General features: G+C 57.9%; 2 protein-coding genes across 3 annotated transcripts; one reads left to right on the top strand and one right to left on the bottom strand.

Annotated features, from left to right (window-relative positions):
• Window positions 1-16: 16 nt before the first annotated feature.
• On the bottom strand, window positions 17-4,869 carry CHPF (chondroitin polymerizing factor). The gene is made up of 4 exons (XM_032278061.1): window positions 4,285-4,869; window positions 2,677-3,250; window positions 2,013-2,192; window positions 17-1,688 (listed from the first exon to the last, which is right to left on the bottom strand). The coding sequence occupies exons 1-4, from the start codon at window positions 4,596-4,598 to the stop codon at window positions 429-431; spliced, it is 2,328 nt and encodes a 775-aa protein (XP_032133952.1). The 5' UTR covers window positions 4,599-4,869; the 3' UTR covers window positions 17-428.
• Window positions 4,870-5,082: 213 nt separating this feature from the next.
• On the top strand, window positions 5,083-11,753 carry TMEM198 (transmembrane protein 198). 2 transcript variants are annotated; one of them, XM_032278065.1, is made up of 5 exons: window positions 5,083-5,437; window positions 5,749-5,953; window positions 8,682-9,257; window positions 10,343-10,545; window positions 10,876-11,753. In XM_032278065.1, the coding sequence occupies exons 2-5, from the start codon at window positions 5,788-5,790 to the stop codon at window positions 11,011-11,013; spliced, it is 1,083 nt and encodes a 360-aa protein (XP_032133956.1). In that variant the 5' UTR covers window positions 5,083-5,437; window positions 5,749-5,787; the 3' UTR covers window positions 11,014-11,753. The 2 variants fall into 2 exon arrangements, with proteins under 2 accessions (XP_032133956.1, XP_032133957.1); XM_032278066.1 differs by having other exon boundaries at window positions 5,212-5,437; window positions 5,784-5,953.
• The last annotated feature ends 46 nt before the right edge of the window (window positions 11,754-11,799 follow it).

Genomic DNA, 11,799 nt, shown 5'->3' with positions numbered 1-11,799 from the left:
TCAAAACCTCCAAATCACGAGTCCACACTTGGCCAGTTTACTAAAGGCAGGGAGCTTCAGCAGGGTCCAAAAGGGAGAAATTGGGAGATGCCCCCTCCTCAGCTCCCCCTTCCCCATCAACTCAACTACAGCCCAGCCCCCAGGGCCCAGAGGCAGGGCTGGCGTCAGGCAGACTGTACTGCATAAATAGGTGGAGGCCACAGCCCAAATCAGCAGCGTCAGGGGGCAGGGAAACTGGGTTTGGGACAAGAAGGGCGTGGCTCCGGGGGCAACTCCCCTAGTGCTTGTCCAGAGCCCAGGGACCCACAAAGCCAGAGTGGGGACCAGTGGGCCACCTTGGGGTCTGCGGCTACGGCCAGCCCTGCCCAGCGAGGCTGGCAGGTGGCTCTGGTTTTAGGGGAGGGGTGGCTCACGGGGACAGGATGGGGTCAGGTGCTGTTGCCCTGCTCCTGCTCGAAGAGCAGCATGGCCAGCTGGGTTCGGGAGCCGAGGCCTTCAAGCATGCTCTGGCGGCAGCGGTGGTACAGGTCCTCACTGAGCCTCGCGCTGCACGTCTGGGCCCGGTAGCGCTGCAGCAGCGCTGGCTCCACTGCCCGCAGCACATGCACACTGGAGAAGTGCAGGAACAGCTCGTACACATCCAGGCTCTCCAGCAGCTCCTCTTCTTGATCTGAGGCTGCCGCCAGGCGCCCACGGGCTGCCACATAGTCGGAGTTGTAGAAGCAGGCCTCGCTGGCTGCCTGGCGATCAAAGCGGCCAGTGTCGCGGCCCAGCTCTGGGGGGCCAGGCCCTTGCGATGGGGCCACAGCTGGGTGGAAGGCTTGGAAGTGCATGGGAAAGAAGGCCTGCCAGCCGGAGATGGCATGCATGCGGCAGCGGTTCAGGAAGTCAGGTGTGAGCACCGTGTCTGGCCCGGCCAGCAGGAACAGTGTGTCCAGCGGGTGCTTCTTGGAGAGGAGATCCATGAGGCGCAGTGGTGAGGGTGCGGCTGTCTGCACACTGAGCCATGGCACCCGGGCACTGGGGAAACGCCGCTCCAGCTCTGCCACATGGGCCTTGACAGGTGCGAAGACATCTGCGTGGGCTGCGCGCTGGGCCTGGCGCGGCTCATACAGTAGCAGCAGGGTCAGGGCTGCCGCAGCATCACCAGGCTCCAGTGCTGCAGTGGCAAAGGCCTCCAGGAAGCCAGGGGCCAGGTCGCGCTCAGCCGCAGCCAGAGGCAGCAGCACAGTGAGACGTGAGGCCTCAGTGACATAGGGCACAGGCAAGATCTCCACGCGGCTCAGCGGCCGGAGCAGCTGCACTCGGCGAGTGAGGGGCCGGCGACCTCCCTGGGGGGTCAGTGCCTCCAGCTGCAAGTCCAGCGTGTATTCCATACCCCGGGCCGGATCAAAGCGTCGGTAGCCATTAACCAGCTGCTGCTTCTGGAGCCGCAAGGCTGGATGGTAGCGGCGGTTGAGCTCCTCCAGAGCGGCCCCCAGAACATCCGCCACATCAGCCTGGTCCACCCCTCGCAGTGGGCAGCGGGGTGAGCCATCGGCGCAGGAGAAAGCATGCTGCTCTGTGAAGTAGTCCCAGCGCAGCACCTCAAAGCGGGAGGCCGGGCGGGATGGTGCTGGGATGCCCACGGGCCAGGCAGCTGCCCGGTCCCCATCGATGGCCAGACGGCTGGTATTCTGGATCTCCCACTGGATCAGAGAAACAGGCCATAAGCAAGCAAGGGACAGACCACAGGCACCAGCACACAGCTAGGGAATGGGTAGGCAGCAGGTATCACTCAGGTTGGGTCCCTGGTCCCCAGCCAACCTCTGCCCATCCAGAGCCCATAGCTATCATTTCCCCAGCACAGGGAGCCTAAGAGCCCTGGAGGCCCATCAGAGAATGTACAAACAGGCAGGGGCTGGGAATAGGTTTGCTCTGTGATTCTAGTGCTAGCTTTTCATGTCTCTGGGATCTCTGTGACCTCTCAGGTCCTGTCCCCCTCACCCACCACCCCCAGGCCTAGACCATACCTGCAACTCCTGGATCTCCTGGTATGTGCGTTCCAGTTCAGCTCGGGCGAAAGCCTTGTGCAGCTGGTACATGTGCACAGGGTCACGAACAGGGTGGGCTGTCAGGGCACTTCGGAAACGAGGGTCTCCCTCCTGCACTGGCTCCCCAGGGCTCAGCTCCAGATGGCTATAGTGCACCCCCTGGGGAGAGGAAGGGAAGGGGTCCATGATGGCTGGCATTGCCTTCCCTTGTCTCACAGTCAGCGTCTCGGCTCCTCATCCTATGACCTGTTGTGGCCTTGCAGTCTGAGGGTTTAAGTCTACCTTGACCGGCTGTGAGTCTGCATGACCTCCAGCAAGCCTCTGCTAGCTCAGCTGCGAAATGGGCATGTGTCCTGTCTCAGAGCTGTCCAAGGGCTAAAATAATAACATTGAATGCCTATTATGCACAGAGCTACCTTATTTTCTCTAATCTTTGTAACAACCCCGAGCAATAATTATTTCCATTGCACAGAGGAAGATACTGAAGTCCAGGACATTTAGTAATTTATCTGGGGTCACAGGGATAGAAAATAAAGGTCCGAATTAGCATAGAAAACCAGGCCTGCTATCTCCATCACCACTTTGCCTCTCAGCAGGATTTGATTAAGACAGGAGATATCAGTGGGGTAGCTGATCATCTCACCTCGTGGTCACCAGTGCAGCCCACCCCGGTGGCGTCGAGAATGCAGCGTCCCAGCCACTCGTCGGGGCGCGCACTGACGATGTCGTTGCGGCAGCCTTCCAGGTGGGGGCGCAGCTGCTGCAGCAGCATGCGCGAGAGCAGCACCCCAAAGCCGCCGTGGCAGTAGCGACCTGGGGTGGGCTCTCCGCCGATGAAGTCCTGGGGCCGGCCCAGGTACAGGTGGGCGGCGGAGGCCAGGCTGAGGTGGCCAGCTAGGCGTGCCAGGCCGTGTGCCTCGGTGTAGGTGGTGTCAGGCACTAGGAAGAACCAGTCAAAGTCGTCGCCGTGCTGCTCCAGCAGGTGGCGCAGCGCCAGGTGCAGGTGCCCGATGGGCCGCTCCTCGCCCAGCGTCACCACCGCCATGCCAGGTGGGGCCCGGCGGCCCCGTGCGCCCGTCAGGAACACCACACGCTCCAGCCGGTGACCCAGGGTTCGGTTCACGGCCACACCTAGAGTGGGCAGCGTGGCCTGAGAGGTCAGCACCGCCACCAGCAGCCTCTGTCTGATGCCCAGCTCCGTGCTGATGTAGCGAGTCCTGGGGGAGGAGATGGCACAACATTATCAAAAAGACAACGGGGCGGGGAGTGTGGGGGGCGGTCAGCACAGACTCTGGCAGGTTGCGTCTTCTCTGTATCTGTTTTCTCACCTGTGAATAGGATAAGGATAAACCCTCGTTCCCAGGGGTCACGAGGATTTAAATGAAATATTGGTCTTACCCAGGTAGTCCTTTACATTTGGGAGATGGCAATATCCACCCAGATGGGGCAGAGATATTGTGGGTCTGATTCAGGGGTTCACCACTTAGTAGTTACGTCCTTGTGGGTGTTTTTTAACCTGAGCCATCTGTAAAATGGGACTGATAATATCTGTTTAAAGCACCCAGCCAAATGCTGGACACACCATGTATCTACTCATTTCTATATAAATATGCCATTATGCCAAAAATTCCTCACATAAATGATATAAAGGAACGTTTGGCATAGGGGTGAGTGCGTGTCTTTGCGGGGAGGGGCAAACTGGACGCAGGGACGCCAGGAACTTACCTTTGGTAAGGCAGAAGGTAAACTGCAGAACCAGAATTTGAACTCAATGTTACTTAGAAATTATTTCCACTCATCAGCAGAGACATCAATGGGTAATGGGATGGGTACATTCCTCCCTCCCCCATCTCGCCCTGAGGTGGCCCTTGTAACCCACTCAGGAACAAGAGATCCAGGTAAATCCTAGTTCCTGCCTTTCTCTTTCCCTGTCTCTATATCCTCACCCTATATACAAGTCATTTATCTAACCCCAGCAGCCCTGCCAGGGAGTTAGGAGGATCTTTGGGGAGCCATCGGGTCGAGCCGGTTTAGAACACAGGCCAGCAAGTTCAGCCCAGGCCCAGAGAAAGCCTCGGACTGGCCCCAAGCCTCTCGGGAAGGCAGGGCCATCGGAAGTTATCGGGGCCCAAAGACTTCCTGGCCCGCCGGCCAGCCCCTTCCTTCCGGAGCCCGACCCCGGCCCGGCGGCTTCCCCCGCGCGCGTTCGGGCCGCTGCCCAGGGGGTGGAGCAGGCTCAGCCGATCACTACCTGACGGCCTTTTTGGCGGCCTGGCCTGGCTGTGCGGGGTGGTAGGGCAAGACGCGCGGCTCCCAATTCTCCCCGGCGCCTGCGCCGGCCCCGGGCTTCTCGCGCTCCGCTCCGGGCTGCACCGAGTTGGGCCGGCGCGCCGCATTGGTGTTGCCGCGCGGCGGCAGCTCAGAGTCTCCAGGTTGGGGCGGGCCTGGGCCGCACGGTTCCTCCACCCAGGTGACGCTGAGCAGGCTCAGCGTGAAGCCCAGGGAGATGCCCACGGCCACGGGCCCTGCGGGCCGCAGCACCGACAGCAGCAGCGACGCCCGCATGGCGCCCGGACCGCGGGTCCCGGGCCCCGGCGAAGCCCCAGAGCAGCCAGAGGAGGCTCCGAGGGGGCGGGACCGGGGAGGGGGCGGATCCGGAGGGCCCGGGCCCCGCGGGCAGGCCCGCTCCCTCCCCGCCAAGCAGAGCCAGCGGCCCGAGCCGAATTCCCGGGGCTTCGCCTCGATTCCCCTCCAGCAGCTGCTCTGGGCTGCGCGGGATCCCTGTGCTCGGCGCCTGAGCCTCAGCCGCTGCCGCCGCTGTCCGACGTGTCACTGCGGGGGCCCCGCCCCCGGGGTGGGGTCTCGGGCTCCGGCTACCGGAGAGGGAGGAGAAGGGGGAGGTTAAAGGGGAAGGACCCCCGGAAGTGCCCCCTCCTCAGTGCAGGAGAGGGATACGCCGGGGGCGGAGTCCCCTGACTCCCGCGGCGTGGTTGGTGCGTCCCGGATGACGTCAGAAGCAGCCCGCCTCTGCCTGGATGGTGCGCCCTGAGTGACGTCAGGAGCAGAGGCCGGAGCTGTCCATCAGCACCAAAGGCCGCGGGCGGGCTCAGGGCATGGGGCCTCGGTTCTGGGGCGGCCCGAGCCCCGGCTCCTGCTCTTTCCCTTTCCCCAGGCCCAGCCCGAGTTCCGGGACGCCGCGGGACTGGAGCGCCAGCCGGTGTTGGAGGTGGAGCGGCGCCGCTGCCGCGCCGAGACCAGTCTCTCTGGCCCAGCAGCCCCCTTCCCAGCACGACGGACTTTCCCTGGACCCCAGTCAGCTGGAGCCTCTGGCGCCCCGCAACCCCGGCCCCTCGGGCCTCTGCACAGCCTCTTTTACTCAGAAGCTCAGGTCGCCTCCAGCCCAGGTAAATCTTGGACAATCCCATATTGAGCCGCCCACAGACGAACCTCTTGGCTGCCTCCTTCTCACCGTCGGCACCCTGCCATCATCCCCCCTGACCCTCGTCCCTCTTTTAACTTCATCCCAGCCTCCTCTAGCCAAGCACTTTTGTTTCCCTTTGTCTTTGCTCCCCACTCCAGAGATGCTTCCAGAGCTGCACAAATGTGGATACCACTCCTTTGTCCACTGTCCTTGCTGAGTTCTCCCAATCCCTCTCCCACTCCCATCCTGGTGGCGACCCAGGATGCCTCCGTGACCCCAACTTTCCCTTGTCAGATTAACTTGGAAGGGTGACTCCCTTCTATTCCCAGCACTATGCCGGGGACTGTGGCAACACTGCGGTTCCAGCTGCTGCCCCCTGAGCCAGATGATGCCTTCTGGGGTGCACCTTGTGAACAGCCCCTGGAGCGCAGGTACCAGGCACTGCCGGCCCTCGTCTGCATCATGTGCTGTTTGTTTGGAGTCGTCTACTGCTTCTTCGGTGAGATCCCCATCATCCCTTACCTGGGCTACCCAGTGTTTTCCCTAGTTCTTTTTCTGCGCCCCCCAAGTCTTCGCTGAATCCCTCTACCATCATGAATAATTCTTTCTTTTCTTTCATCCCACAAATTTATAGATTTATCTAGACTCTAGATTATAGAGAACACAGGTTTTTTTGATTGGGCATACTTGAGTTTGAATTTAGTTTTGCAGTTACTACTTGTGTTAGGCACATTAATCTGTCTGAGCCTCAGTTGTCTCATCTGAACAATGAGAACAATATTTGTCTCAAATAGTGTTATGAGAATTGATAAGCTTTCAATAGATAGTAGCTATTTTAGTGAAGATGTGTTTGGTTCACTGTGCTAGGTAGGCACTGAAAACACTTAGCAGGGTCATTACACATGGTCCCTAACCACAGGGGATATTGTCTGACAGGGAGGAGATTTATGTAATGTCTCGTGTAATATGTATCCCAGGTGTAAATGCTCCAGGGATTGCTCTCTGACGCCAGAGCTTCCTGGACTCCAGGGAGCATTTATACCTGGGATACATATTAGGGCAGGCTGGATGGTAGTCACACACATCCATCCAGCCTACAAAGCAGGCTCCAGTAATCAGAGCTGCTGTGAATACAGGATGGGTACTAAATAAGGGAGCTCAGCTGAGTAGGCAAGTGGGGGCTGGAATCCAGCTCATGCTCTACCTGACAAACTCTGGGCCTTGGTACAAAGCTGCTTTGCCTAGAGAAAGGCACACCTTTTTCTAATATGCATAAAGGTGCCATATGGGCTAGCGGCCCAGTGTAATGGGAGTAAATGGCCAGTGACTCTGTAGCAAGAGTTACAGAACTTCAGAGAGAAGAGTGAGCTCTACAGGCTGGGGGCCCAAGGAAAGCCTCCAGGAGGAGAATTATAGGTGAGTGGGACCAGTGTGGGTAAAGGAGGCTTGGGGGCTGGGGTTCCAGGCTGGGCAGAGGTAATGTAAGACTTGTGTTCTGCAGCCTCCCCCTACAATGGGTGGGTAGACAGGGTTGGGAGCCAGATGGTCCCTCCCATTCCTCCCCCAAACTCTGGGCTGAACAACTGACAAGTAGGCAGGAGGAAGTGCCCCCTCAAGGGTTCAGGACACATTCTGGGCCTCCAAGGATTCTATATCACCTCACCCCCTCCATATCTGTACCCACTCCCTCTGCATGTTGCTCAGTGCCGCCTCATATTCCCTTTCCTGGGCTTGCTGACATCCTACCCCTCTTGGATGCCACTACTCCCAGGCTCATAGACTCGGAGCTCTTGTCCATACCCTACTCCTCTCTCTGACCCCAGGGCCTCTTTGACTCTCATATTTCCCCCTACTCCTGGAAGTGACCCTCCTCTCTGTTATCTTTCTCTTTGGCTCTCTCCCTGACTCCTTGACCCCCATCTCTGACTTCCATCTTCCCAACTGTTCAGGATCTCCACTTCCCCCACCCTTTCAGGTATCTCTAATGGGCTGAATGGCCCTATAACCTTATTTCCGAAACTCCACAAATACTGTTTCCTTCTCTTTGATTCCCTGTGACCTCATGTAAGCCTTAGTGACCTCCACATCCCCTCACCTCCCGTTATGTCCTTACCTTCTACACCTCTGATCTCCTCTGTTACTCCTAGCTTTGATCCCTGGTTACTCCTCTCTGATTCTTACAACCTCATCGTCTGATCACCTTTCTCCATGCTGTGATCCCAATCATTATTTGTTTTTGGCCTCAGTGTTCCTCTGTCTTAGAAGTCCTTTTTAAATATTTCTATTTATTTATTTATTTATTTTATTTTTTGAGACAGGTCTCACTTTGTCCCCAGGCTGGAGTGCAGTGGTGCGATCTCGGCCAACTGCAACCTCTGCCTCCTGGATTCAAGCGATTCTCCTGCCTCAGCCTCCTGAGTAGCTGGGACTATAAGCATGAGCCCCCACACCCAGTTAATTTGTGTATTTTTAGTAGAGGCAGGGTTTCACCATGTTGGCCAGGATGGTCTTGATCTCTTGACCTCATGATCCACCCGCCTCAGCCTCCCAAAGTGCTGGGATTACAGGCGTGAGCCGCCACGCCCTGGAAATCCTTTTATACTCTCAATGATTCCATTTCTGTCAATCTCCCTACCCTACAAATACCTTAATTTCTTAGGACAACTCTCCAATAACCCTGCTTCTCTGTCCTCATTGTTACCTTTCAATGGTACCCTCTGAAGCCCTGTGACCCCCAAAGACCTCATCTTTCTAAACTTGTGTGACCCCACCTCTCAAGTTTCTTGATTTCCAAATACTTCCTCTCTCTGAACAATCCTTCCTCATAGACCCCAATGACTCTTGCTTATCCCCTTGGGAACCCAATGATTTATCTCTCTGACTCCTGTGATCCCAAAGACACCAATGTACAGATTCACTCTTGACTCCAAAGATTTATCCTAACTCCTGTGATCCTCAAATACATCACCCCTCACAGACCCCAAATCATGATCTCAGTGATTATGTTTGCTTTCCCAGTGACCACCAACAGCCATCTCTCTCTAACCTCCCCTGACCTCAGTGGCCCCATCACTGATGTCCTCATGACCCCAGTGACCCGCAAATCTCTAATCTTAGTGTCTTTGTCTCCAGTTCCTTTGGGATCCCATGTCCTTGACCCCTCCGACCTGCTCTCTCCAGCCTGGTGACCTCATCTTGGTTCCTCACTAGCCCCTGTTCCCCTCCAGGTTACCGCTGCTTCAAGGCAGTGCTCTTCCTCACTGGGCTGCTGTTTGGCTCGGTGGTCATCTTCCTCCTGTGCTACCGAGAGCGGGTGCTAGAGACACAGCTGAGTGCTGGGGCGAGCGCAGGCATTGCGCTGGGCATCGGGCTGCTCTGTGGGCTGGTGGCCATGCTGGTGCGCAGCGTGGGCCTCTTCCTGGTGGGGCTGCTGCTCGGCCTGCTGCTCGCAGCTGCTGCCCTGCTGGGCTCCGCACCCTACTACCAGCCAGGCTCCGTGTGGGGTCCACTGGGGCTGCTGCTGGGGGGCGGCCTGCTCTGTGCCCTGCTCACTCTGCGCTGGCCCCGCCCACTCACCACCCTGGCCACCGCCGTGACTGGTGCTGCGCTCATCGCTACTGCCGCTGACTACTTTGCTGAGCTGTTACTGCTGGGGCGCTACGTGGTGGAGAGACTCCGGGCCGCTCCTGTGCCCCCCCTCTGCTGGCGAAGCTGGGCCCTGTTGGCACTCTGGCCCCTGCTCAGCCTGATGGGCGTTCTGGTGCAGTGGCGGGTGACAGCTGAGGGGGACTCCCATACAGAAGGTAAGGGGGCATAGGCCAAGGTGAACATGAGAGGAGTGGGTGGCCAGGGATGGATGGGGGTGCCGAGTAACTGGGGAGTGTGGGACAGCAGCAGAAGGCCTGGATGGCGGTAGAGGGCTGACTTGCTCAGCATCTGTAAGGATAAGAGCCGGGTGCCATCACTCATTCCGCAAAAACATATGGAGCGTTGGCTCTGAACCAACCCCATTCCAGGCACCAGGGATGCAGCAGAGCTATAACAGAAAAGGTCCCTGTCCTTATGGGTGTATGTTTGGGGTGGGCAGGAGACAGGTAACAGATGCAAACAAACAAGATAATTCCAGTTGTGTAGAGTGACATGACAGAGATATGCAGGGCAATGTGAAAGAGGACTTATGGATGCCATTAGAATTAGGGTGGTCAGGGAAGGCTGCTTGGAGGAGGTGATATGTAAGCAGACACTTGAAGGCTAGGGAGCCAGCCACGCAAAGAGTTAGAGAAGGAGGAACAGCAAGGGCGAGGGCCCTGAGAAAGAATGAGCCAGTTTGTTTGAGGAAGTAGGGCTGGAGAATGGGAGGGAGGTGTGGGAGCCAGGGTGATTGTGTGGAGCCTCTGGGCCCTAAGAAACACTCCACATTTTATTAGAAGGGCAATGAGATGCCACTGGAGTGTTTAAAGTAGGGGAGGACAGAATCGAATTTTGCTTTTGGGATGCTCATTCTGCTGCCGAGTGTAGAAAGCACTGGAGGGAGCAAGCGTAGGGGGAAACCAGTGAGGAAGCAGCTGTGGCTGTCCGGTGGAAAGATGATGGTGGGTGGCCTAGGTGAGTCACCTATGGCTGAGGATTGGGAGAGCAATGACAGCCGGGAAGGGGGTAACTGGAAACCTAGGAATCTTCCATAAAGACCTATGGAAGAACAGAGCAACAGTGGGAAGTCCCCTCCAAGAGGTAGAAGACCAGGAAAGGACATGACAGGGTGGGAGTAAGGGTTTATGGACAAGAGGAATCTGGAAACCTGCAGCTGTAGGTGGGAAGAGAGACGGAGGGCTCAGGGGAAATAAGGCGCACACTCCTCTGAGCTCCTTCTCTGCCCATCCCACCATAGTGGTCATCAGCCGGCAGCGCCGACGCGTACAACTGATGCGAATTCGGCAGCAGGAAGATCGCAAGGAGAAAAGGCGGAAAAAGAGACCTCCTCGTGCTCCCTCCAGAGGTTCCCGGGCTCCTCCCAGGCCTGGGCCCCCAGACCCTGCTTATCGGCGGAGGCCAGTGCCCATCAAACGCTTCAATGGAGACGTCCTCTCCCCGGTGAGCCCCCTGAGCCCATCCAGCCAGAATGGGGAGAAGAAAGTGTGGAAACTATCCAAACAGTACTGGGCTTTCCCCCATGGGCTGGCTGCTATCTAGAAGGCCCATGCACCAGTGGCTTGGCAGGTCTAGCTGGTGGGGGGATTGGGGGAACTGTACCCTGAGTATGGGTTTTAAGTGGGATATGGTATGTGGTGGGGTCTCAGGGCTGTGGACTCTGAGTCTGTGGCAGTCTGTAGGGGAGTAAGGCTTGTGGGGATTCCAGAAGAGGTGGCTTTTAGGGCAGGATTCTGCGCTGGGACTCTCACACCTATGTTTGCTCCCCTACAGAGCTATATCCAGAGCTTCCGAGACCGGCAGACTGGGAGCTCCCTGAGCTCCTTCATGGCCTCACCCACAGATGCGGACTATGAGTATGGGTCCCGGGGACCTCTGACAGCCTGCTCAGGCCCCCCAGTGCGGGTATAGCCGTATCTCTGCCTGTCTAGACTCTGCAGTCACCAGCTCTGCCAGCTCGGGGAGGCCTGCCAGGCTGCCACCCAGCCCCCTGGCTTTGGCTTTCTCTCTCCCCAGCCTGGAGAGGGCTGGCCTGGTCACTAGAAGGGAGGATTGTCTCAGATGAGGCTTGGCCTAAGAGGAAAGGCCCCTCCCAAGCTCCCAAGGGGCTCCTGAGGAACTCGGGGTGTGAACCCCATTGGGGTGTGCTCAGGGTTGTAAGTGTGTTGCCCGTGTGTGTGTATGTGTAGGGGGGGGCAGGCTTGGAGGGGACACTGGGACCCTTGCCTTAGATTTCTGACTGGTAGGGTTTCTCTAGGCGATGCCTCACCTCTTCCCCCCTGCCGGGATCCCATGGGCCGCCACCTGCATGTCTCCGCGGAGGGGCTGCCTTCCTCCCCATCGCCCTGCCTCCCAGCCAGACTCATCTAAGGGTTCTTGTCCTTGTCATTGGGGCAAACTGTAGCACCCTTCACCCTGGTCCCCTGGCCTCTGCAAAGCCACCAGCCTGAGGGCAGTGGCAGGAGATGGGGGTGGAGGGTGCTGCTCTGGGCCGGGATGGGTTGGGAAGGGAGCTGGGGAGGGGCTTAAATGCACGGTGCATGTCTGGTGTCTGTCATGCCAACCTGGACACCTCATGCTTCTGTCTCCCCCATCTCACTCTGTTTTACATCTTTTATAAATGTGCCAAACTGCGTGGCCTCTGCCAGGAATGGTGGTCTTTGGTGGCTGGCACTTTCATGGGCCAGGAACAAGTAC

This window comes from Sapajus apella, unplaced genomic scaffold (genome assembly GCF_009761245.1).
Source record: "Sapajus apella isolate SASKATOON/1434 unplaced genomic scaffold, GSC_monkey_1.0 scaffold10, whole genome shotgun sequence".
Lineage (NCBI taxonomy): Eukaryota > Metazoa > Chordata > Mammalia > Primates > Cebidae > Sapajus > Sapajus apella.
Note: the sequence above shows the minus strand (reverse complement) of the source record. Positions and strands in the feature narration are given on the sequence as shown.

Coding starts and splice junctions, on each gene's coding strand:
- CHPF (XM_032278061.1), bottom strand. CDS start 4,598: ATGCGGGCGTCGCTGCTGCTGTCGGTGCTGCGGCCCGCAGGGCCCGTG. Junction 2,193..2,676: donor GCTGCACTGGTGACCACGAG/GTGAGATGATCA, acceptor TCCTCTCCCCAG/GGGGTGCACTATAGCCATCT. Junction 1,689..2,012: donor AGGAGATCCAGGAGTTGCAG/GTATGGTCTAGG, acceptor TCTCTGATCCAG/TGGGAGATCCAGAATACCAG.
- TMEM198 (XM_032278065.1), top strand. CDS start 5,788: ATGCCGGGGACTGTGGCAACACTGCGGTTCCAGCTGCTGCCCCCTGAG. Junction 9,258..10,342: donor GGGGGACTCCCATACAGAAG/GTAAGGGGGCAT, acceptor ATCCCACCATAG/TGGTCATCAGCCGGCAGCGC. Junction 10,546..10,875: donor ATGGAGACGTCCTCTCCCCG/GTGAGCCCCCTG, acceptor GCTCCCCTACAG/AGCTATATCCAGAGCTTCCG.